At 37.1% G+C, this 23,578-nt stretch overlaps 1 protein-coding gene across 1 annotated transcript; it reads left to right on the plus strand.

Moving 5' to 3' along the window:
- Positions 1–261: 261 nt before the first annotated feature.
- On the plus strand, positions 262–14,549 carry LOC139127241 (myristoylated alanine-rich C-kinase substrate-like). Its single transcript, XM_070693152.1, has 6 exons — positions 262–412; positions 5,601–5,779; positions 6,650–6,748; positions 8,643–8,927; positions 9,796–10,365; positions 12,345–14,549. Exons 2-6 carry the CDS (start codon positions 5,626–5,628, stop codon positions 12,611–12,613), a joined length of 1,377 nt encoding a protein of 458 aa, XP_070549253.1. The 5' UTR covers positions 262–412; positions 5,601–5,625; the 3' UTR covers positions 12,614–14,549.
- The last annotated feature ends 9,029 nt before the right edge of the window (positions 14,550–23,578 follow it).

Raw genomic sequence — 23,578 nt, forward strand, 5'->3', positions numbered from 1 at the left:
TGGGAGATGCTTTCATCCCAAGCCGAGAGGGGAGGGGCACTCAGTCCTTGTTTGGTACGGGTGAATCCGTAATATGAACTTCAATGTTATCATTGAGAAGAAAATGTGGTTGAGGCAAAGTCTATATCATCGTTAGTCATGTGTACCGGGGTCATGCACTAGTGTGACCTGTGAGGCTCAAACGATGTCAGTGGTGAAAACAACTTTGGTAAGCGACAACAATCAAATGCCAGGTGTAAGAAATACGCATGCGCATTCAGCTCGATGGCAACCCTTAGGCTTTTCAAAAACAAACTTTACGTGCCCATTCAAATGGTAATTCCATAAATGACAATAGACAAAGCACTTGTTACCAGATTACAAGCATTGAGCACTCAATCATTGACGCCTGGAAGAGCACTTTCTCAATCAGGTAGGTTCCCTGTGGAAATCGAAGATATACACTTTTCATGAAATCTGAAGTTTCCGATTCGTTCAGACGCGAGTCAAGTCCATGATTTTATAACCACATGCAGTCGCGGTCCCTGATTTAACACATAACTGTACTTCAATACCTTCTATAGATCTAGCTACCTGCACCTGTTGCACGGTTTAAGGAAACAGACCATAGTTTGATTTAATCACAGTTCTATCTCCAAAGATAAATGTCCAAAAATATGAATGATACACAAGCTCACTCCTCATCTCGTCCCCAGTACATGAACACAAGTTCGGCACTGTACCTCCTCAACCCAGCTGTATAAACTGCGGTGTAACTAACAATATGATACCGTATACCGTGTTTGTGAAGTGACCGAGAAAGTACGAAAACTGACAGGTGAAATTTCCCAAAATTATCTCTACATGTTTACCATTATGCTACAATCTTCGATGTTGATATTTGGGGAAAATGTCAAAGAAGTTCAGTAAATGGCGACCTGTAATAATTTGTTTTCAGTGCGTATCAGTGAACTTCGTGGCATGCCAACGTATCACCCTGCACTACCAGACATAGTTGTGTCGTTGAACGGAGTATCGTCCAATCGTGTCCTGGCATGCCGATGATATTTGATCGGTTTAAGCACAAGTGGTTGTTAATAGGTTTATTATTTACTGCCGCTACTGTTGTGTTTGTTTAACTGTCAAGTCTGCCTATGCCCCTGTTTGTCCAGTAAACCTTTTGGGACCGTATCTGTAGTCCAAGGTGGGTTGCTGGACAACCTCGTTCAACTTCTAAGTTGTAGAGTCTGTCATTATCGTACTTTGTTAGGGACTGGACATGAATTACAGGGGGGGGGTGGGCCGGTGTTTTTCGAAAAACCGCTGCGTAAAAATAGTGACCCTTCAAAAGTTCATGCACAAAAATTAGTGACCCTCCCCCTTATCCGTGCATGAAAATAAGTGACCCTCCCCTGTTATCAATACCCCCCAAAAAATCCCGCAATGTGTTAAAGACCCCCTTCTGACTTGCTATACTTTTTAAGTCGCCCTCCCGAAAGGAAGGCAAAATGTGGCCGATATAACGCGTTGTCCAAGAAATATCAAATCATATGTGTGTGATAATTCATGTAAATGTACTTTGCTTGAAGTGGCAGGTAAAAAGTGCATGCCTGTACAAAAAATGTAATTTTTAGATTTTATCGATAATGTTGATACATGTAGTCGACTATAAGAAAACTACGAACGTGTATTTTCCAGTATAAAACTAGCTATATCTGTTCATATAGAGATGTTTAATAACTGATATAGATATACTTGATTAGCATGGGTTGTTTACAAGTGCACATGTGAACAAGATATTTGATTTTGGAATTTCTGTCAAAATGTTGATCCACTATACATGGGAGTCTATGACAAAACTATACATGGGAGTCTATGACAACACTGTCAAAAAATTTTCAGAATTAAAAATTTGCACTATTTGTGCATATATGGACCCTCAATAATTGACATAATTGTGCTTGATTAGAAGAGGGTGGTAAAATGTGCATCTGTGTACATAACTTTGTTTTTGGAATTTCGCATAAAATGTTGATCCACTATACATGGGAGTCTATGACAAAACTGTAAAAAAAAATTTTCAGAATTAAAAAATATGCACTATTTGTGTATATATGACCCTGAATAATTGACATCATTGTCCTTGATTAGAAGAGGGTGGTAACACGTGCATCTGTGTACAATAACTTTGTTTTTGGAATTTCGCATGAAATGTGGATCCATTATACATTGTAGTCTATGAAGAAACTATGAATAATTTTTTTTAAATACAAAACTTGGCAAATCTGTGTATTTATGTATGCTTGATTATTGATATTGATGTTCTTGATTAGACTAGAGTGGTTACAAGTCCATGTGTGTGTAAGAAATTGATTTGGAATTTCACCGAAATGTTGATTCACTATACATGGCAGTCTATGGTGAAACCTATGAATAATTTTTTTCCAATACAAAAATAGGTAAATCTGTGCATTTATGTACACTGAATTATTGGTACTAATGTTCATGATAGACTAGAGTGGTTTCAAGTCAATGGTTGTGCAAGAAATTTGATTTTGGCATGTCACTTAAATGTCGATTCACTATACATGGCAGTCTATGATGAAACTATGAATAATTTTTTTCCAATAAAAAATAGGAAAATCTGTGCATTTATGTACACTTGATTATTGGTATTAATGTTCATGATTAGACTAGAGTAGTTTCAAGTCAATGGGTGTGCAAGAAATTTGATTTTGGAATTTCACTGAAATGTCCATTCACTATACATGGCAGTCTATGATGAAACTATGAATAATTTTTTTCCAATACAAAACTTGGTAAACCTGTGCATTAATGTACACCTAATTATTAGTGTTAATATTCATGATTAGACTAGAGTGGTTTCAAGTCAATGGTTGTGCAAGAAATTTGATTTTGGAATTTCACCAAAATGTTGATTCACTATACATTGTAGGCTATGAGGAAACTACAAATAACTCATAGGTTATCTGATCCTAAATTGTTATTCAAAAGTTTTTCGACCTGAAGCTTCCAGTTGTTATTGATGACACTATGCACTATTCTGAACAGTTTGTATTCTGTCAATGTCCTCAAAAAATTAAAAAATGTACATACAGCGACATGAACGTTTGACACCGACCTATACCCAATGTATTGTCAATGGGAGAATGATGTCAAATAAGTAATCTCCCAAATTGTTATTGAAAGAGTTATTATAGGGGACAGTTATGCACAATAGTGTTGAATAAGTAGAAATCATAACAACTTAAATCAATGTGGCTGCTTGGATCATCAATACATTGTTTATTATACCTGAAATTTGCGCCCGAAGGGCGCGCCGAAAATGGTAATGGCAGAAAATGAAAGTGCCAGGAGGTATTTTTTCTTTTTTCAGTATTCCATAACGTGCACATGCAATTTCAGCTTTGATGCATGAAAAAAGGTGACCCTCCCCCATAGGCTTGCACAAAATTTTATGACCCTTCAAAAATGCTTGCGCGAAAAATGGCGACCCACCCCCAAAAAACACCGGCCCACCCCCCCCTGTAATTTGTGTCCAGTCCCTTATCACACAAGAACCATGTCTCTAATCAAGGAGTTAGACTACTAGTATAAGACGCCAACCCAATAACGGAGGTCCTGGAATATATTGTGGCACAATATATTGATTGCTAATAAAAAAAAAGGAAATTACCTCAAAATCATGAAATATAACCACACTCATTATAGAATCTAAGCTGTCCTTCCTCAACAATTTCGTAACATATGGGAGACAAATAACTGTTTGATCACTTTATTCTGATCAGGGTTTTAGTTCAATATTGTCATGGCTTATTGAAACAACTATGTGACTATTCTACCACTGCACCCTCACTAGTTTGCTAACAAAGTGCATGCTGGTCCATGCTCTTCAATGTCAGTCAGGGAGGATGGGCATGTGCTTTACCAACCCTCAAGTGACTCTGAGTGTGCCAGACAAAAAGTAACACTGAAATCCCCAAATGAAAGTTGACGTCAGTTGTAAAAGCTGATGCAGGACCAACGTTGTCAAGATCTCCTCCCTCCCCCTCCCCCCCTCAAAAAAACCAAAATTTCTGATGCCAAATATCAAAATCTAAGTCAGTGATGTCAGAATGATGCCTTTATGTACATGCACACACAAATGCCACATACTGTACTACAATCCCACAAAAAAATTCTAAAAGTACACATAATGATCAAACTGAACTCTCAATGATTTCATGTTCCAAGGTGATAACTGATATAACATTTCTAAGTATTTCTTGCAACGCAGTGTTTCACTTTTAATTCATTTATTTTTCAATTGGTTAAATCTTCATCCTTGTAGAATACTGTCGTCTCTAGAATAAATAAAGAAGCATCTTCTATTCTTTGTTAAAAGTATTCCCTGCATTGGGTCGTTCTCACACCCCTGTAACATATATCAGATTGACCAGTCTTGATAGCCTGACAAGCTACGTATCATTGACTATCAAGTGACTGACAATACCAAGTTCACGCCGGTCATGTCATCTAATGTCACACAGTTCTGTATTTCCTCTTACATTGCCACGTTTTTGGAGTTTAGGAAAGACTGAAAATTCTCAGGTGATTTTCACCCCTTTCACACATTTCTCTTACCCTCCCCTTCTGTCCTAATTGAAGGAATTACATTGATCAAGCATCCACTTTTATTATCGATGGCCCCTAATTTGTACAAGTCTTCTAGTATAATTAGATTAAAGTGGAAATAATACAACATTCTATGGAAAAACGGAAAAGACTTGATAAAGGGTGATTTTTTCCCCAGAGAAAAGCCATGTTTTCTTCTCCTTCCTAAAGAAGGTGTACACAATGTGATTGTTGTTAAATGAATCCTAGATGGGATTGAAATCATTTGTCAACAATAACATTGAGGCTGTGTTTAGATGGCAAATTATTGAAAGCAGAAATATAGTGAAGTATTAATCCTTGAAAAATTTAATAGAGGGACCAAATTAAAATACTTGTATTAATAATATCCTACAGCTGATGAAATCTCCCATATTGTAAATTGATAATTTGTGTTGAAGGTACTGAAAAATTGAAGTGCTGACTTTAGAATGAATGTTCTCAAAGAGAGAGACTACCCATGAGTCTTGCAATAATACCATAGTAATTCCATTGACCTACATATGAATTAAGAAGATACCAATCTTTATGTCATCGCCGTCTTGAAAGTTTCACAAAGTCTCAGTATGGAAAAGCATTTCAAAAAAAGTGTATGCAAAAGATTGAATCACCTTGCCAGATTGATTCAAGAGAAAATCCCTTTCTCTACAATAATATCTGCTGACTCAGCAATTTCTTGGTAGCACTTGTTGCGTTTTAATATTATAATCATTGTGTATCTTCATTTCTTGATATGCAACCTGCTTATGTGTTCCCACATCTTAAAATACTCTGCAAAGGAATGAATTGAAAATGAAATGCTTCATTTTATAATCAGCTGTGTACTTAGAGGCTGAAATTTGCTATTTATAAGGGAATGTGACTGGATAAAATCCAAGAGTGTGATTCTTTGTATGAATTTTTGTGAGAAACATTCCAAATAAAGTCTGTACCATGTTATTTTGCAGTACTACCCAAGAGAGACTGATAACGATGTCGGTCAGGTACGGACCAGAGTCGCTTTCAATCCCACCGGGATTACGGAATATCATCACCTCACTGTCAAGGGAAGTCCTCCGGACTCAGCCAGACAACATCAATGCATTCGCCGCTAAGTATCTGAAAAAACTACTGGACATCAGGGCAAGTGAGTTCGAATAAAGTGGTTTCAACACGTTCAAAGTTGCAAGATTCTTTCTGGCATTGTTAAGAATTTCTTGTTTCATTTGAGAGACTGATACTTTGCCGGTCTGATATGAAAACATTTTTTATGAAGAACCTACAACCTATTTTTTTATAAAGGAAAAACCAATAGTAACCCTTCTGTACCACATGGTTGTAGAGAGGGCTATTCTGTTGACAGGTAACCTAGTGGGATACAAGGGTTAACTGTCAGATACCCGAGTCGCTTAAATTGAGTCATAGTAATTGTTACCGCCTTTGAAATTTGAGGTCAAATGTCAGAGCACTGGGGCATTAAATGGTATTATCACAACAGAGTTGGGTTTATGTGTGTGTGGACACAAACAGTCTGGCAGTTGCATTGCAGTGTTTAAAGGCAGGCCATGAATGCAACAATAAACCCAGTCATCCGTGTAATATCTTTTGTTACAAAGAGGCTATTGTAGGTGTTGGCATTTGGCATGTCTCCATGGGTGAGAGAGGGAGACTTGTGAGTAATAAAAGAAGTGATTTTGCGAGATAATATTTCCAATCGGAAAACATCATGCCACTTGTCAGACACAATAAATTCCGTATTTTCACAAATTCTGATTGGTTCAAATTTATCGAAGAGACAAAAATCTCTGTCAAATCATAGACACTTGGATAAGCTTTTCAAATCAAGACTGGAAATTTTTTACTGCATAGTCAAATTTGTGAAAAATTTCTTGTTTTCATTTAAATCCAGCTTTGCTGAATATTACAAGTAATATCTCTCTCTGTCTATGTCTATCTCTCACTCTCTCTCTCACTCTCTCTCACTCTCTCTCTCTCTCTCTCTCTCTCATTGTCACAGGTACTGGTGAGGACCCCACAAGTGCTGGGTACAGACTTGGTTCTGGAAGTACCAAGACAAGTCGCATGGATACCTACAGAACTATAACGCCAACTTCTGGTAAGTTGTTACATTCTAATCATATACGGTACAGCAAAAAAAATTTACCCTTAATAATTACAATAGTTGGTCAAATGAGATATGTCAGCTTTGTCCCTATGACAGGCCATGTACAGACCCTGACACAACTCTGTGGTGCAGGTCTGTGTCAGCAAAGACGTCCCATTGCTATGACAGGGGCCGATGTACAGGTCTATATCCAGAGCTGAGGGGACAGGACTTGTGGACACAGACCTGTGACAGGGTCTGAAATTTCTGCCTGTCTCAACACTGTATTTACAGGACTGTACACAGCAATGTGAATACAGACCTGTAACAGGGTCAATAATGTTTTTTAATGTGCACACATTTATGCCTGTATTCATTTCTGTCATCAAAATTAGCCCATTTTTCTGAAAATATACACCCCTGAAATCTGACAAATATTGAAGCACTGTGACAGGCCCTGTAAATTCAACACTGACACACCACTGTTTGTACAAGTGTATTTCAGTCATGTGGTCACAGCACTGGATACACTCAGAAATCACATCACTATATACCCATACAGACCTGTTCATACATGTGCCCCTGATATCTGACCAATTTCACCGGTCCTGAAACAGACGTTATTTCTTAGGGACTGTTACAGGTACTGATCAGACCCTGTTACAGGCATGTACTGAAATCTGAATGCAGTTTTCTTGCTGTGTAGGATGACACTCACCAAATATCAAAAATTTAATTTCCATGAAATACCGTTTTACGAAAACTTTGTGTCCTCTTGTTAATCCGCTCTAACAATATCACACGTACCTCCTTGCTAAATTATTGAAATTTTCCTCTCATCAACATGACGTCCATTCAGTCAGTATTAAATTCCAAATAAAACTCACTGATCCCAATATACATATACCTATCTATCCACTATACACTGTCTAGCATTTTAGCCAAAGACAGCAACACTCTTGTTTTCATTGTGCATTTCTCAGTAACTTTTGTAGATACAAATCTCAGTATGATGTTAACTCATTGCCCCTTGATCAATGACTATTGAAGTAGAATATTTTGTACTATTAATAATTTTGCCAAAGTGTCATCGTTATTTGCAACATATTTTTTACATTTGTTAGTGACCATTGATAGTTAAAAACATGCATGGGAAACAAACTCATTGTTTTTGGTTAATTGTCTCAGGGTGTCCTGCTTTGCATTCAACCTATATACTTCCACACTGATCCCTTAAACAACAATCTTGAAGTTCAAATATCTGATGAAGTCATTATAATACGGAAATATGTCCCCAGTGTCTTGGCCGTCATGTTCCCTCCAAGATCTATGCGACAGTCTGCTGAATTTGCGTCATTCTACTGAAGTTTCTCCCTTCAATTTTACTCTGTTTTGATATTTATATGCCTACAAACATGGGGCAAGTGTAGATTTGAACTCCTCTCATGACAAATTGCTGAAATAGGTTGTTGGTTGTGTAAACTGCCTTCAGGTTTTTAAATAACATTTCAAAACAAAGTCTTAACAATGACTATCAGGTATATTACATGGTTTAATTTCAAGGTGTATAGCACAATAGAACAAATTTGTGCAGGATTTTTGAATTGTGCAGGGTAAACTTCCCTCGAAGTGTGATGATTTTCAATTGTCCTGAACGTGTTTTAGCAATCCATGGCTCTTCTGAATCCAAATGCTACACTGTCTATTTGGCACCTGTCATATTGATTTGAAATACTTGGCATTTCTTCACATAACTAATGCCAAAAAGTAGCACAGTGACTGTAGCTCATTTTATGCCCTTTCTTTAAGTCTGCAATTTTTCTTGTCAATGTCAGCAGAAAGTTCAATCCACCAATATCCATAACATGCCTCTGTAACATGTCAATGCTATTAATGTTTCCCTCAGGTGATTACGGCCGCTCTTCTAGGGAGCAATTCAAGTCATTAAAGCTCCTCAAGTCACCCATTGACGACCCACCATCCAGGGTTACCACGGCACCGAAAGCCAGTGATCAAGTCGTCAAGACGCCACCAGAAAAGACCGCCACTCCCGAGGTGGTCAGCAAGACTCCTCAGGTTGAAGAAAAATCTGAGACGCCTCAAGGAGTCGTAGAAGAGGCTGCTGAAAAACCTGAAGAAGCAGCCAAGGAAAGCACAGCAGAAGTGACAAAGGAAACACAAGAAGAAAAAGGTACAAAGAAAATTTACAAGTGTCTTCAAATCTTTGCTCTGCTTAATGTTGTGTGTGTAGCCTAGTTTGATCATACTTAAAAATGGGGTTTAAAGGCTTTGGTAACTGATTATGTTTTATTTTCAACCCTTTTATTAATAATTTGAGTCAATTTTTTTTGAATTCTAGTTTAAGTGCAGTGAGAGCTGGAATTATTGTCAAATCAACTTTGCCTGGCATTTTCCTTCAGCAGTGAAAGGCATTGACCTTTGCTTTATTTTGTCATCACATTCTGCCACCAGATTAGCAACATAATGATTTCTAATTGACAGTAAAGTTAATATCATGAAGACATTTTTAACACATAAGGTAATAAAGAATCTGTATGATTTTGTGGGAAAAAAAGAGAAAAGTAGTATATTATTGAATCATGTGTTATGTTAGTTCTACCAGGACGGCACATGTATATGACCCAGTTGATAATCCTTCATAATTGTGCAGTACAGAAATTTTGCTTGTATGGAAAAATGGTTTGGGTCGTCATATATGGAGACAAATGTTAATCATTACATTATTCTAAAACAGTGATTCCTGAAAAAATTAAATAACATTTCAGACTGTCAGGTCTTGTGACACATCTAAATAAATCTTTAACAGCATAAGTACGGATATTTGTGTATGAAGTGAAAAAGTGATGAAAATGTTGGATAATATGTCATACGGTAAAAATGATCATAATGGGTACGTTAGAGAATGAGATCATAACAGTATGTGAGCTGTAATACTATAAATTTCAGAATATTTTTGATCCAAACATTGCTGTAATGTCATTGTTTTTTCCATGACTTAGAATATCATAATTTCTTATTTTCCTTATGTGGTTATACAGAGCCAACAGCGCCCTCACCTGCAAAGACACCGGCGGTGGAGCCAGAACCGGCAGCAGAGTCAGAGAAACCTAGCAGTGAAGTACCGGCAGCAGAGAAAGAAAGCGAGGAACAACCGGCTGCGGCGGTAGAGCAACCGTCAGAAGAAAAACCTGCTGCAACATCCGCAGCAGAACAGCAACCCAGTGATGCAAAGGCTGAAGAAGGTGCGGCGGAACAACAACCTGCAGAAGAGACACCTGCAGCAACGCAGGAAGAACAGCAACAGGAAAGCGAAGCGCAACCTGCCGGTGATAAAACAAAGGAAGAGCAGCAACCTGGCGATGAGGGACCACCAGCAGAACCAGAAGCTGTCGCAGCTGAAGAGCCAAAGGCCGACGACACTGCAGCCGCAGCGGAGAAGGAACCTGAGGCAGCGGCAACAGAGGAAGTGGCCGCAAAGGAACCTGAAGCAGCGAAAGAGGAAGTTGCCGCAGCTGAAACTGCAGCAGAAAAGACTGAAGATGTTCCTGCGTCAGCTGAACAGCCTGATGGCCAAGCAGCAGAGGAAACAACCGGTGATGCAGAGACAGGTAAGACAGTGAATGCATTTTAATGTAACTGTACTAATACCTGCAAATTAGCAGTGTTATTATTATTATTGATAATTATTATTGTCCTTTATTAATCCAATATAAAATGGAAAGGCTTTGTGGTGTACGCAGCCTTAAACAAATATTTTATAATAGATAAAATATAAGGAGATCACACAGTACCAGATAACAGACACGGCACTTGTCGATCAGTCACAGTACAATTTGAAATAATCATGACAGTAGCTGTCTCCACAATGAGATATTCACCTGGCAGAAAATTGATTGAGAAACCTCACTGTTAAGGGCACAAAAGTATTTCTAAACCTATTTGTGCGGCACCTAATTGAGTGATATCTGGTACCAGACCTCATTTTAATAAAATTACAATTCAGTGGATGCGTTTTGTCAGACAATGTAGTAATTGTTTTACACTGATTTCATGTACATCCATTATTGTATTGTGGGTTTTATTCAGATACATGCATGTACCGATATGCATTGGGTAATATGTTAGATTGTATGCAAGTACACTGTTACTGCTCAGTGTTGGCGCTAGGAATTTTTTCTTTGTAGCCACAGTCTCTTAATGTGGCTAAAATGATCAAATTTGTTTTAGCCACAAGCAACTTTTATTAGCCACACGCAACAAATCAATTTCACATACAAATTGCACCAAAACTTATTTTCAATAACGTTTGTACTTTATTATCCGAATGTTAGGCCAGGGCTGTTGTACATACACTTTAATTCCTCAACAGATAAACCGCTGAGCGCATTTTCTGCCAATTTTATAGCTACAGATAATAATGACCAGGAGCACGGTAAAACTCCAGGTCCTTTGTGAAACGTGTCTGTCCTTCAATTACAAAAATATGTATGAAACAAAAGTTGGTCTGACTCCGTTCAGATCTAAAGTTCATTAATATATTGACCCTTCTGTTTATTCAATAGACAGGGACATACAAACTTCTGTTTATTTTTAACTTTTATTATGACACAAACAACAAATAGAGTTCTTGGAACAAAACTTGCACAACATGTCATGAAAAAATCATCAAAGTCTAATCATTGGACATAACTGTTCCTCTCTACTACCACCATGGGTCAATGCACAGTCATCTGTGGTCTATTCCGCTCTGTGTCTATGCACCCTATAGACATGTGTACATATGCTTGAGCATATGTACACACGTCTATGGGGTGCATAGACACAGAGCGGAATAGACCACAGATGACTATAGTCAATGATCCCAACACGGCACCCGGTCATGAGCTTTCGCCACGCTTGGTGGAAGGCGTAGCAATTTTTTCGCCTCATCAGACATATATTCGAAATTTGTGACTGTGGTGAACGTAAGCGAGAACCCTGCTGCTAGTTTATTAGGTAGGCTGTAAATGTAAGACCTTTCAGTTTGCAAGAACAGTGGTCTAATAAAAGATGTCAGACTTTTAAGGTGGAGCTGCATGTTGCTACACAGTTTTTTCAAAACAATATTTCTCATCAAAGATGACAAGAAACCCCCTCATACTATACATTTCAAAAAGCAGAGACTCTAATGTTTAGTATGGTAGCAGTAGTTTACTCAAAGGATGAAGTGGGTGTATATTTGCTGTAAAAAACCTCAGTTTTGGTATTATTTTCTGAAATATTTAACTTGAAAGAAGAATATTGTAGTATCCCTTAACATTGCATAATTATGGAGGCGCTACACCCAACACAGCATATTTTACTAAAAAATCACTGTATTCTTATAAAGGCATACCATATGCAGACTTAACTAATCACAAACAAAAGGTAGGAGTTAAAAAAATAATTTAAATGTCAATTATAAAAATATATGTATATGTAGCTTTGCGGCATTGTAGATCCAAACTGATAAAAAAATTGTCTGACACATCACAATTTTTTTGCACTTTGAAAATACTGGTGTTTCTGCTGAGCTCAAAATAATCATTTTGTTTTGATGTCTGTACAGCCGGCAAAGCAGAAGATGAGGCTCCTGCTACAGGAACTCCGGCACCGGCAGCTGAAACAACTCCGGCACCGGAACCGACAGCTGAAGTGACTCCAGCACCAGAACCAGCGGCTGAAACCACTCCGGCACCGGAACCGGCAGCTGAAACCACCCCGGCACCGGCAGCTGAAATGATTGTACAAGAGGAAGACACCAAGGAGGAATCTGCACTGGACGGTGGCGCTGCTGACAGTAATGTGTCTTCTGCAGACAGAGCCCCTGCAGAGTAGCTTTCAACATTACCCCCCCCCCCCCCTCCATTAGTGCTTGTATGGACCCCATACAGTAAGTAGAATATTCCATTGCCACCCTATACGGCACACTGTGGTTGGGTTACTGGACTGTTCTCAGAGGGGTGTCAATGACAAGTAAGATGTGATGGTGCTTTATACATTTTGTTACTGCAGACTTGTAAGAGTTTTCATGTCAGCATGTATATAGATCTTTTATTTTGACTTGCCTACCTCTTCCAACTTCTCCATCCATGTTTTAAATAATATTACTGATCAAAGCAGTACAGCTACAAAATGATTTATTTGATACAGGAAGAAATTTCTAGAAACTCATCCATAGATTTACATACCAAGGTAACAGTGGGTGTCTTTTGAAAACAACATTTCTTAGCATTCAGAGAAAAAAATGATCTTCCATGAAACAAAACTGAACAAAACCAGAATTGCAGAAGGTCACTGAGTTGAAAATTATGCCTCACAAATAATGTTTACGGATAAGGGGACCATTGCAAACCAAATTATTAAGTATTGTTTGACTGTTGTGGCCCAACAAATGCCTGCCTATTCATGAACCTGCCTTCCACTTTACAACTCTTTGTCTTCAGAAATGAAAAGTGAGATTGCAGACATCATTACCTGATTACATTCAGCATTATTGTGATTTGGAATTCTGTGAAGTATGTCTGTATCCTGATATTGGACACAAAATCGTAAAATTTACTGTTTGCAAATATTGCATACTTTGAGACTGAGTTATCAAAAAAATATATTTACTGTGTTGTACTATGTCCATGTAACAAGAGGTTCCCTACAGTTGAGTTACAGTTCACTCAGTGATGACGTTTTAAGTGTGTTTTATTTGCAGTTAAAAGTTGATCCAAAAAAGCTTGCGTCCTTGCAAATTGTAACATCCTATTATTGTGATGCATATATTGTAACACACAGTCATGTCAATTTTTGTGCTTGGTTTAATGTGTCTCACTGTATTTCTCAGTGTGTTTTAGTGTGTTATGTGTCTGTGAAACGGAAAGCCAGTTTCTTTGCTGTACTGTGAAATCATGTTGGAATGTTCATCTAGTCAGCACAGCCTTGTAATGTGAATTATGTCTGATGTTGACAAGTGAATTTAGACCAGACCAGAACTCATTTGTCAACAATAACAATGCAGACTGTACTCAATGTGTTGTGCCTACAAGGCTTCTACTTTGTGACTGGACATACATTTTTGAAGATAAGAAAATGCATTTTATTTTACAGAACAAAAAATTATGGAGAAGTAAACAGTTGCTATAGTACCGGTAGGTTGCATATCTATTTTCAGTCATTGGTCTTATTTAGCAAAAATCACTGATGTCAAAACCATCAGTTTAATCTTTGAACTTGACTCTGTCGATGTCATGGTTTGTCCACAACTCACCGTTATCTATAGTGATATGGACCTGTGTATAGGAAATTGAAATGAACAGATTAAACCATCTGTTGTTTTCAGAACACTTGTGAGTGTTAATTAGACATTTGGGAAAAGGAAAGTTTGATATGGAAAGATGTGAAATGAATGATTATGAAAACATCAATTCTTTTGTGACTTTTTCATTTGTGTGTAAACTCAGCTTTAACAGGGACAGTGAAATTCATCTTCAAAGAGTTAAATTATAAAGTCAGTATTTTGGCAAAAGTTGGTGAATATTTCAACAATATATATGACACATTGTGACATGTACAGGAGCAGTGTGTGAAGAAAGCTCTGTGGTATTTTTGACAAGAAAGACATATTTCCTGTGCATGTATTTTTTTTGAAAGTTTATCAAAAAAAACCAAACTTGTGGCATTGTTTTGCTGTGAACAACTCATTATTGTAAATGTAATATTTGTGAATTTATATTTTATCTAAGAAAAGAGATTGTAATTTTAATAAAATTATTCACATATCTTATATGGTTTTGTATGAACACATGTCTTATATGATTTTGTATGAAGAGTTTTATTTTCTATATTTATGTTTTCTTGTGCACAATATTTTTGTATGGAATGTGGTACTACGAATAAAGTTTATTTTCAATGAACTGACTACTGGTGCACCATTATTGCATGCAAAGCACACACAGTGATAGCTAGGCTTTGATGAATGGCAATGATTTTACAACCTATGGTTTGTACTCTAATCCTGCGACTATGACAGTGCAGTAAAATTTATATACCAAACACACTGTGAACACACAAATCATACTTGTTTGTCATGCCTGAAATTTCCACTGTTCAAGATAGTCTAGAGGTGAAGCATTAGCAGTTTTATTAACCCTTTGAGTGCTGTATTTTTTCTCACAAAATTTTAGTGCAACATTTGACCAATTTTTATGAACTTTTCTGTAATTTTACTGATAGTTTTGGACCAAATGAACACAGTATTTCATCAGCCACAGTTTTTTTATCAAAAATTTGGCAAAAATGTGACAAAAATTGACCGATGTATATTTTATGAGGGTGACAAAAATTGACTTTGTGCTCAAAGGGTTAAAGAGCCAGTAATGCTAACTTTTGATGACTTTTGCATTATTTTATTTTATAAATCAATTGCAACTTCTTATTCTACTCCAGAAAGAATGTTGAAATTCCCAATAGTTAGTTTGTTGACATAGCGTTAACCGGTGTTTGTGTAAAATGCATTGTTATTGTTTACATTTGAATTCTAGTCTGGACCAGAATTCCCTCTCAGCAATAACAATGCAGTTCACACATGTACGGTATGGACTGAGTTGACAAGCTGAATACTGTGTATATCAGCATGCTTTAGGAAGTAGAAGCAATTACATTGGTTCAAATTCAAAATAAAATGGTGAAAAATGGTGAAAATATTCTTAAAAGTTAGCATTACTGGCCCTTTAATTCTTGCAAGGCAAATATATTTTGTGGGTTATATCTGCAAATAAATATTCCAATTAATCACAATTTCTGTAGCTTGGAAAAGTTGGAAAACAGTGCATTGAATGAAAGACAGATCTCTGTGATAAAATATGGGTTGCCAAATAAGTCCAGTTTAAACGGTCGTTGAGGGCGCTGCTCTAAACGTAAGCGGCAGTGCAGGTACCCATTATGCATATGATTGACTATGAATACAGCTTGCCCAGTTAATCAGGCTTCCTTATGATTCATATCTTATTTGTTTACTGTCGTGAAAGATAAAAAAAGGAAGGGGACCCACAAGTAAACTGTTGATGGAACCTGGATGCCTTGAAATACCAGCCGTAGTGTGTAAATACATCACACACAGACAAATTTTACTTATGGTAAATATGACATTTGTTTATGGACATAAAAAGCTGATGTCGCCAAAGAAACATAGGAAAAAGTACTCATCCTTTTTGAGTTTTGAGATGAACACATCATGCTGCAGATAAAACCTGAACTGCAGATTTGTACGGAGTATAATAAAATACTTTAAGCCGCACTTTTCAATACCAGGTTCTCGCATTAGTGGAGTTCTCCTCCCAGTCAAACGCTTGGCCAGTACGATGTTTGATTTCAATAACATTGATTACACAAACTGATCTCAACCTTTTGTGACATTTGCTAATCCTGCAAGCAGAGTTTATGCAAGCTTTTGATTGACAGTCAGGTCAAATCGCCAACGGTCATGATTCCCCACCACAAACGCTTGAATTTCCTAAAAAATTGTCTTCCCGTCGCTGAATTATTAAACCACAGAGTTAAATCGCCAACAGTTTCGCGCTGACTGCTTGGCAGTCTGTCTGTGTTTTTGCGGCCGGGGAAAACTAAAAATGTGGCATTTTCTGGAGCGTATGCCCGCGTGTTGCCTGTTTGGTGTCCACTTACACTATGAACACCGCCATACCCTGGCTTCCTTTTAAAGGGAGGCTCCGCCTTTAAGCCAATCAAATTGCAGTACTTACTTTAATTTACCAATCAGATGTGATGGTTTGCCTCTGTCATTACGGTTCATACTTCAATATTTTCACTGAATAAAATGACTTTATTACTATATTTTTGAAATGTATTGCATTGTTGAACATTAAAAGACTGTGTTCTATTTCAGCAAGACAGTGAATGTAAATACACCATCCACACACCAGTTTATTTTATCAGGGGAGACCATGTGACATACAGCAGTCATGAAAATTCAGTGTCCTGTCAGCTTTGCCACCCCTTTCTCTACCAAAGATGGTACAACCCTATTGTTTTCCATGGCATAGCAGGACATCAACACAGGTATCAACTAAAGCACCAAAGGGAAATAGTTTAACTGTATCAATTATTGACATGGATGGTAGAAATCACATGCGACTCCTCCATGAGGTGAAGAGCCCTTCAACCCTTTCACCATAATGGTATGGCCCGAACCAACAGAGTTATCAGTGGCAGATAAAGGGACTGTTTCTAGGGAATTGGGGGTGTGGGTGGGATCAAAGGTCACACAGAGGTCATGGCTTCAGTGGAATGCAATGTTTATACTAGTAAATGTCAATTCAGAGGTAGATGAATGTGTTCCATTGATAAGAATCATAAAATTTACATATCTGAATCACACTTCTGCATACAGTTTGCATCATTGACTACAAGATTGTATGGCATTGGCCATCAGCCTCTAGTTGCTTTGTTTAATGTTGGGCAGAGTATTACAATTGTTGTTCCTATCATGCTGCTGACATGCATAGGATCAGTGGAATTTTCCATCATTCAAGGTACATGTATATTGCGCTGGAAATTTCCAGCATTCACGGTAGTCAGTGAGTAAAGCAGTGATGTGTTGAAAAGAAAGAAATATCTAGCAAAGGAGAAGAAGGGTAAAACTGGTTTTGTATAATAGCAGGTGTACATAATTGACGTGAATAGACAACTAACTTGTGCTTAGTGTGTGCAAAGAAAAGACCACATATCCACATACTATACATACTCATCATATAAACATCACAAACATGACCGCACACATTACATGATGAATGCAAACATATATATAACACACAGTTATCCTACCCAACCCCTGTATAACATGATGAATGCACACATATCATGTTCTCGACCACGGGAAGAGTAACCGTGTCTCAACCCATTGTTTCACTGATGATGCACCAAACAGGTGTGTGATTCAATACAAAATTTACATGTGTCTTTCATCAGTATACTTCTGGCAGTGCCGAGTCCAGTGTTCCTGTTTCACACTCAACTGTGTAGTATGTGCCTAGGTGTACATAGTATACCGGTATACGACAAATATTCAATGGGGTTTGAACTCACAACATACGGCATACCTTGGTGTACATAGCTGTAAACAACAGGAAAAGAATAAACAACAACTGAGGCTTGTAATGACTTTTTTGCAGTGTGACTGTTTATATCTTTATTGAGCTGTATACAAGACATAGCCACACTACCACCATACACTATTACACATACACTCTACTCTGTACTTTATAATTTATCTTGCTAAGTCTCATATACTCTAGACATACACATAGTTTTTTCTCTGAGAAAACAAAAGAAAAGATACAATAGCACTCCTGGTGGCGTGAAAACCTTGCTTTAAAAGACTCCCCCTGTACAACGAGTGAGATCTAGCTACTTGTGAAGGTCAGAGGTCGTGGGCAAAGTTCACTGTAGGACCAGATTAGCCCCGTCACCATGACAGCATGTGGAAAGGTCAGCCACCATGGCACTACTAGGAAATAAATAGTAGAATTTTGAAGTACATAAAGCTGTCTGCCTATAATATACCAGATTTCTGACCCACTTTCAACTTTCATGTTCTCTACAAAGCCCATGGTGACTCTTTGCAACCACTTATAATATCTTTGCAATTCATCTACATAATTTGTAAAAACATAAACAAAACTATGCTCGTCAGCACACATCTGGGCATTGTTTGACTTTTATGCTAGGTGCATATTTATACTACAATGTGCACTAGGCTGTGCTATGTTTTGATTGTCTTGTTGAAGATATTGTACATTTTGTTGCAACATTCAGTGTTTTTGTACCTAATCTGTTTCTTTTACTACCTTTGAACTCTGAACTTTGAACCAAGCATGTCTGTTACATTTCAGTATGACAGATTCTGATATGTTAACAGCAGTGTTCAAATAAAGAATAAGAAAAAAAGTTAATTTGGTAGAATTCTAACCAGAAGTATTAATTGCCCTACAATAACTGGCAAGCTATGCTGTGATACATAAATTGAGTGTACTGTACCTCAAAGAAAATCACCTGAACAGTAAAGTTCCAGTAACCGTAATGTTAGGTAATTTTTTCAGCTTTTGTTTACATGTACATGTATCAAGTACATATACAGTTTCTTGGTCTACTATCAACTCTGCGTTGAAATACTCTGTATTTAGTTTGTCAACATCAACTGTATATGAGTGACTTGCATTGTTCCAGTGTTGATAATTGACTTCCAGTCAAGACTGAATTCAATAATTTTCAACCATAACCAATGAAGGTCACTCACTGACACACAGCATTGACATACTAAATAATGGGTATTTCAAAAATGCAATCGCAAGGAGACCATGAAAGTAGCTGACACATGGAACAATGACAGTGAAAAAAAATTGTCAAATGTTACACTAATACTGTAGTTTGAAAGGTAAAGCAATTGAATATTAAAGGTAAGCATGTTGCTTCTTGATTGTCAAACAGTGCAATTGTAAATACAGCCATACAGCAACACATAGCAATAATGTATTGCAACACTTTGTTGCAATGTACAGGTGACAATACAGGAAAATGCTACCAACATTTATGATACAGACATCCAGCTTTACAATGTTACATACTGCTGCATGAAGATAATTTAGTGATGTACATATTCTTCCAATAATACCCTTCTTGCTACAGAAACCCAGGGCAAAGTAAAATTCAGTGGTTTGCTTTGAAGCATTGGCATTACACGAACTAGACATATTGTCTAAATTGAGGTGTTGCAAACACTGTCAGGTGTAATTAACAGCTAAGTGGTAACATGAGTCGATCATAAACAATCAACTCTGCAAAAGTTGAAACATTATCTAGCAGACAGTCAGACGTAGTCTAAACAACACCACCACATATGTCTAAGCACTGTCCAAGTCTTATCACTTGCTTTCAGGTGTAGTTGTTTTGACTACATCTGACCTACTACAAGACAACGTTTCAACTTTTGCAGAGTTGATTTCTCTGTGGTCGACTGGAATTACTGCTCAGCTGATAATTACACCTGACAGTGTTGGCAACACCTCAATTCAGACAATATGTCTACTTCCCGTAATGCCAATGCTTCAAAGCAAACCACTGTAACTGCAACAAAGTGGTCAATACTGGTGCCAACAATGTAACAATGTCATATGAAAAGTCAGCATTATTTTGTTGTAGCAAGTTGTATCAAAAAATGCAATATCATTATCAGGCAAAAAGTAACACTATTGAAAGCAAGTATGTGACATTTATATTTCAGAATACTGCACTGCCATAAACTTTATGAACTTTTAGATTCACTGTGTACAGTGTATATTGTACACCAAATACCAACAATGTATATTAACCTGCAAACCATACTGCTTCCTTGTTAATGGTGAAATAACAGTTCATGTCTTGTAATGCAACTGCAAGTTCTCAAGGTACATTGACAATATACTGAAATAAAGCTGAAAAGTAGGATATATATTTCAGGTCTAAGCTAAGTTGTGTACATTGTTGCCATATCATAGCAATTAATACAGGAATGTTCTCAACTTGAAATTCACTAATAATCAATTGTAGATACACGATAACATTGAAATATTACGACATTCACCGATGTGTATTGCATCAAACAATCACATGATCAGTCCTTTCTTTTCACTCAAATCACTGTACAGCCGTTGACTTGTGTACATCAGGCTGAGACGTAACGACTTTCATTGAATCATTGGTAAAATTTCTCACAGAAGAGGGATTTCGATAGCAAGGAAGTGCGTTGGGGCAAATTGCCATACAAAACATATATTTTTGGTTTTATATAGTATAACATGGAGTATATCAAGGATCACTGTGAACCATTTTTTTCTTATTCTCATCTTACCCTGTCATGGTGAGATGTGGGTCAATGTCAAGGATGTTTTGAATTTACTAGATTTTATATTGCACAAAAATCATAATTTCCTTTTTGCCTGAAATATCTCAGTTCACACTTTATCAATGATGTATCCCCGTTTCATCTGATAAATCACAACCATGTACCCATGAATCAAAATGCTGTGGATTTATGACCAAATTTTACAATATTTCAGACATGCTGTATTACACAGTAGGGATAAATTACACACAAACCTGTTTGTACCATAGTACTTTGATCATCACAAATACAGGTATACATGCCACTCTACAGCATTGTAACTTTTAAAGAGAACATTGATGTCAGTGTAAATTACACAAAAATATACAGACACACACACACTGCTCTGTGAGACTGCATGTGACAATATGGCAGTGATTGGAGTAGTGAAATTGCAAACCATCAGATCAGTCAGATTTGACATCAATTCAAGATCACTCTAACTAAACAATTTCACATAGTATCAGAGTGTAGATTGCTTGGAGAAGATAAAAAAAACTGATTCAGATTTTCAGAAACAAACTGGGTTTCTATCACCTCATGAAATTTCACTCAAGCGGCAGCACTCTTCTAATCTAATCTGAGCAGTTCAGACACATATGAAAGTACAGTCAGCATGGACATTACTTCATTTGGACTCCTTAGCATAATATTAATCAGAAGGATAAATACAATGCATGTCTGCTCATTCACCTTATGCGACTATGATGAACCTAAAAAAACAGACAGTTGCAAACTTTTGCGCAAACGGTGATCCATCTTCTTCATAATCAAAAAGAATTCACGGATCAGTGTGCAATTTTGCAATCAGAGCATGGTCCCACCCTTTGGAGGGACCGTGATCAGAGAAATGGACTGCCTAAAATTTTACACATATTTTGTGTACCCTGTGTACTTTGGGAAGAAATTGAATCTCTAATTGTTACAAAACAAAACGGTGAGAATTTCATTGACTACAAAATCAGCTCACACAAGAAGCAGGTCAGAAAACACTGCAAAACTTTGAGTGTTCCAAACCCTGTCCCTGAGTGCAATCTGCCTTCTAGGGCAATATGTTTGTCATCCCAGGGACTGAGTTAGTTGTAGGAAATATGGAATTACTGTGCGTCCTATACTGTCTGATTATACGATGGAAATAAACTTCATAGTGTCAAGTTGCTGATAGAGAAATCTGATAAAAAGCACTAGTAAGCTTACAATGGACACACTTGGTCATTTAAAATCTGAACTAGCGAGTAAATAGACAAGTATAGAACTTTGTAACACATCTAAAGCCACTCACTTGATAGGTACCAGTATGATAATGACAAATATATTTCAAAGAATACCCTGAACTTGGAGATACACCCAAACTTCACAGAAATTAGTGACATCATACATACTTTACACAGAAATTGATGACTCAGAGGAATGTTACACAGAAATTGATCCATTATTCTTTGGTTGCACAGAAACCAATGACCCACTGTTTCAGTCGCATGAAGATACTGACACGATACCTTTTCTAACCTAAAATATGAGGATATGTAAGCCCCATAATGAAGACAAACATTCCGAATAATTTGCCCTCCACCGAGTTAAACTTTCAGAATAACTTGCCTTTCAAAGTTTCTGTACACGAGTATTGTCAAACTGCCATCATGATTGCACTAGATGTACTGAACATCACTAAATCAACTGTGCCAACTTATTCTAATACAGAGCCCTCTAGAGGCAGTATGAGTACATGTACCGACGATATCTAATAAATATGCATAAACTGGTATGATATGTAGCCTCAGAGAAGGCAAGACCTTTATATTACATTTACCATGACAACACTTACAAACTAATGGTAAACTGTTGCCTTGCTGTCAGTACCATGGAACAGAAATCCCTTTTCACAACAGTGGCATTAATGCTTACAATACTGCATTTTAAAGACAAAACTCTTTTATGCAAACTACCTCAAACTGCATCCCCTTTCACTTGTAACCATATGAGTGCAGTAATTTTTCCAACCTAATTTTTAGAGCAACATTTTACCAATTTTTATGAATATTTCACTAATTGTTTTCATAATTTTGGACCAAAGGGACACAACTTTTTATCTGCTACAGTTTTTGACAAGATTGTGGAAAAGATCTTAAAACATATTGTCCCAACCTGAACTAAAATGTCAGGGTTATGTTTGACAAGAATTGACTTTGGCACTCAAAAGGATTAAAAACTTCTACACAATTTAAATAACTTTAGGAATTTCTCTAAATGAATCACCTCATACCAGCAGATATAATATGCTGTTTCTGGCCAAAGCAAACATAAATCATATGGGATTCCTATTGATTATAGAGATTTCTTCATTAATAGGAATCCAGCAAGGTGTTGTCATGTGTTTTTGTTATCATCTGCTATCATACAACAGGAAGATATTCAATAGGAAGAAAATGCCTAGGGGTGGAGCTAGTGATTTGGTAGAATTGATCACATTATACAATGTAGTACACTACCTTGTTCTGATCCATACCAAATCTTTTGTCAAATTTCATCGTGTTGCATCATTGAGCAACACCTCTGATAGCAAAATACAGGAGATGAAAACTAGCCTTGAATAAATTTACCTCCATAAGGGCATTTCTTGTCAGTGTTACATGATGTTGTGATAACACTCTTATGATAAAGTTCCTACATTCCTGCTGCACTGAGAGTGTTCATCAAAAATGCAGTACTGTAAAGCATTTTGCACACTGTATGCATGAGAAAAGTCAAGCATTGAAACAACTAACTTGAATGAATCCAGTTGCCTTATTTGGTAATTCAAGATATTTAAGTATGCTTCCAATCCATTTCCTGATTGGCCTAAAACGCTCATTTGCATAATGCTTTTAGAACTAACTTCT

Source organism: Ptychodera flava, unplaced genomic scaffold (genome assembly GCF_041260155.1).
Source record: "Ptychodera flava strain L36383 unplaced genomic scaffold, AS_Pfla_20210202 Scaffold_30__1_contigs__length_3116999_pilon, whole genome shotgun sequence".
Taxonomy (NCBI): Eukaryota; Metazoa; Hemichordata; class Enteropneusta; family Ptychoderidae; genus Ptychodera; species Ptychodera flava.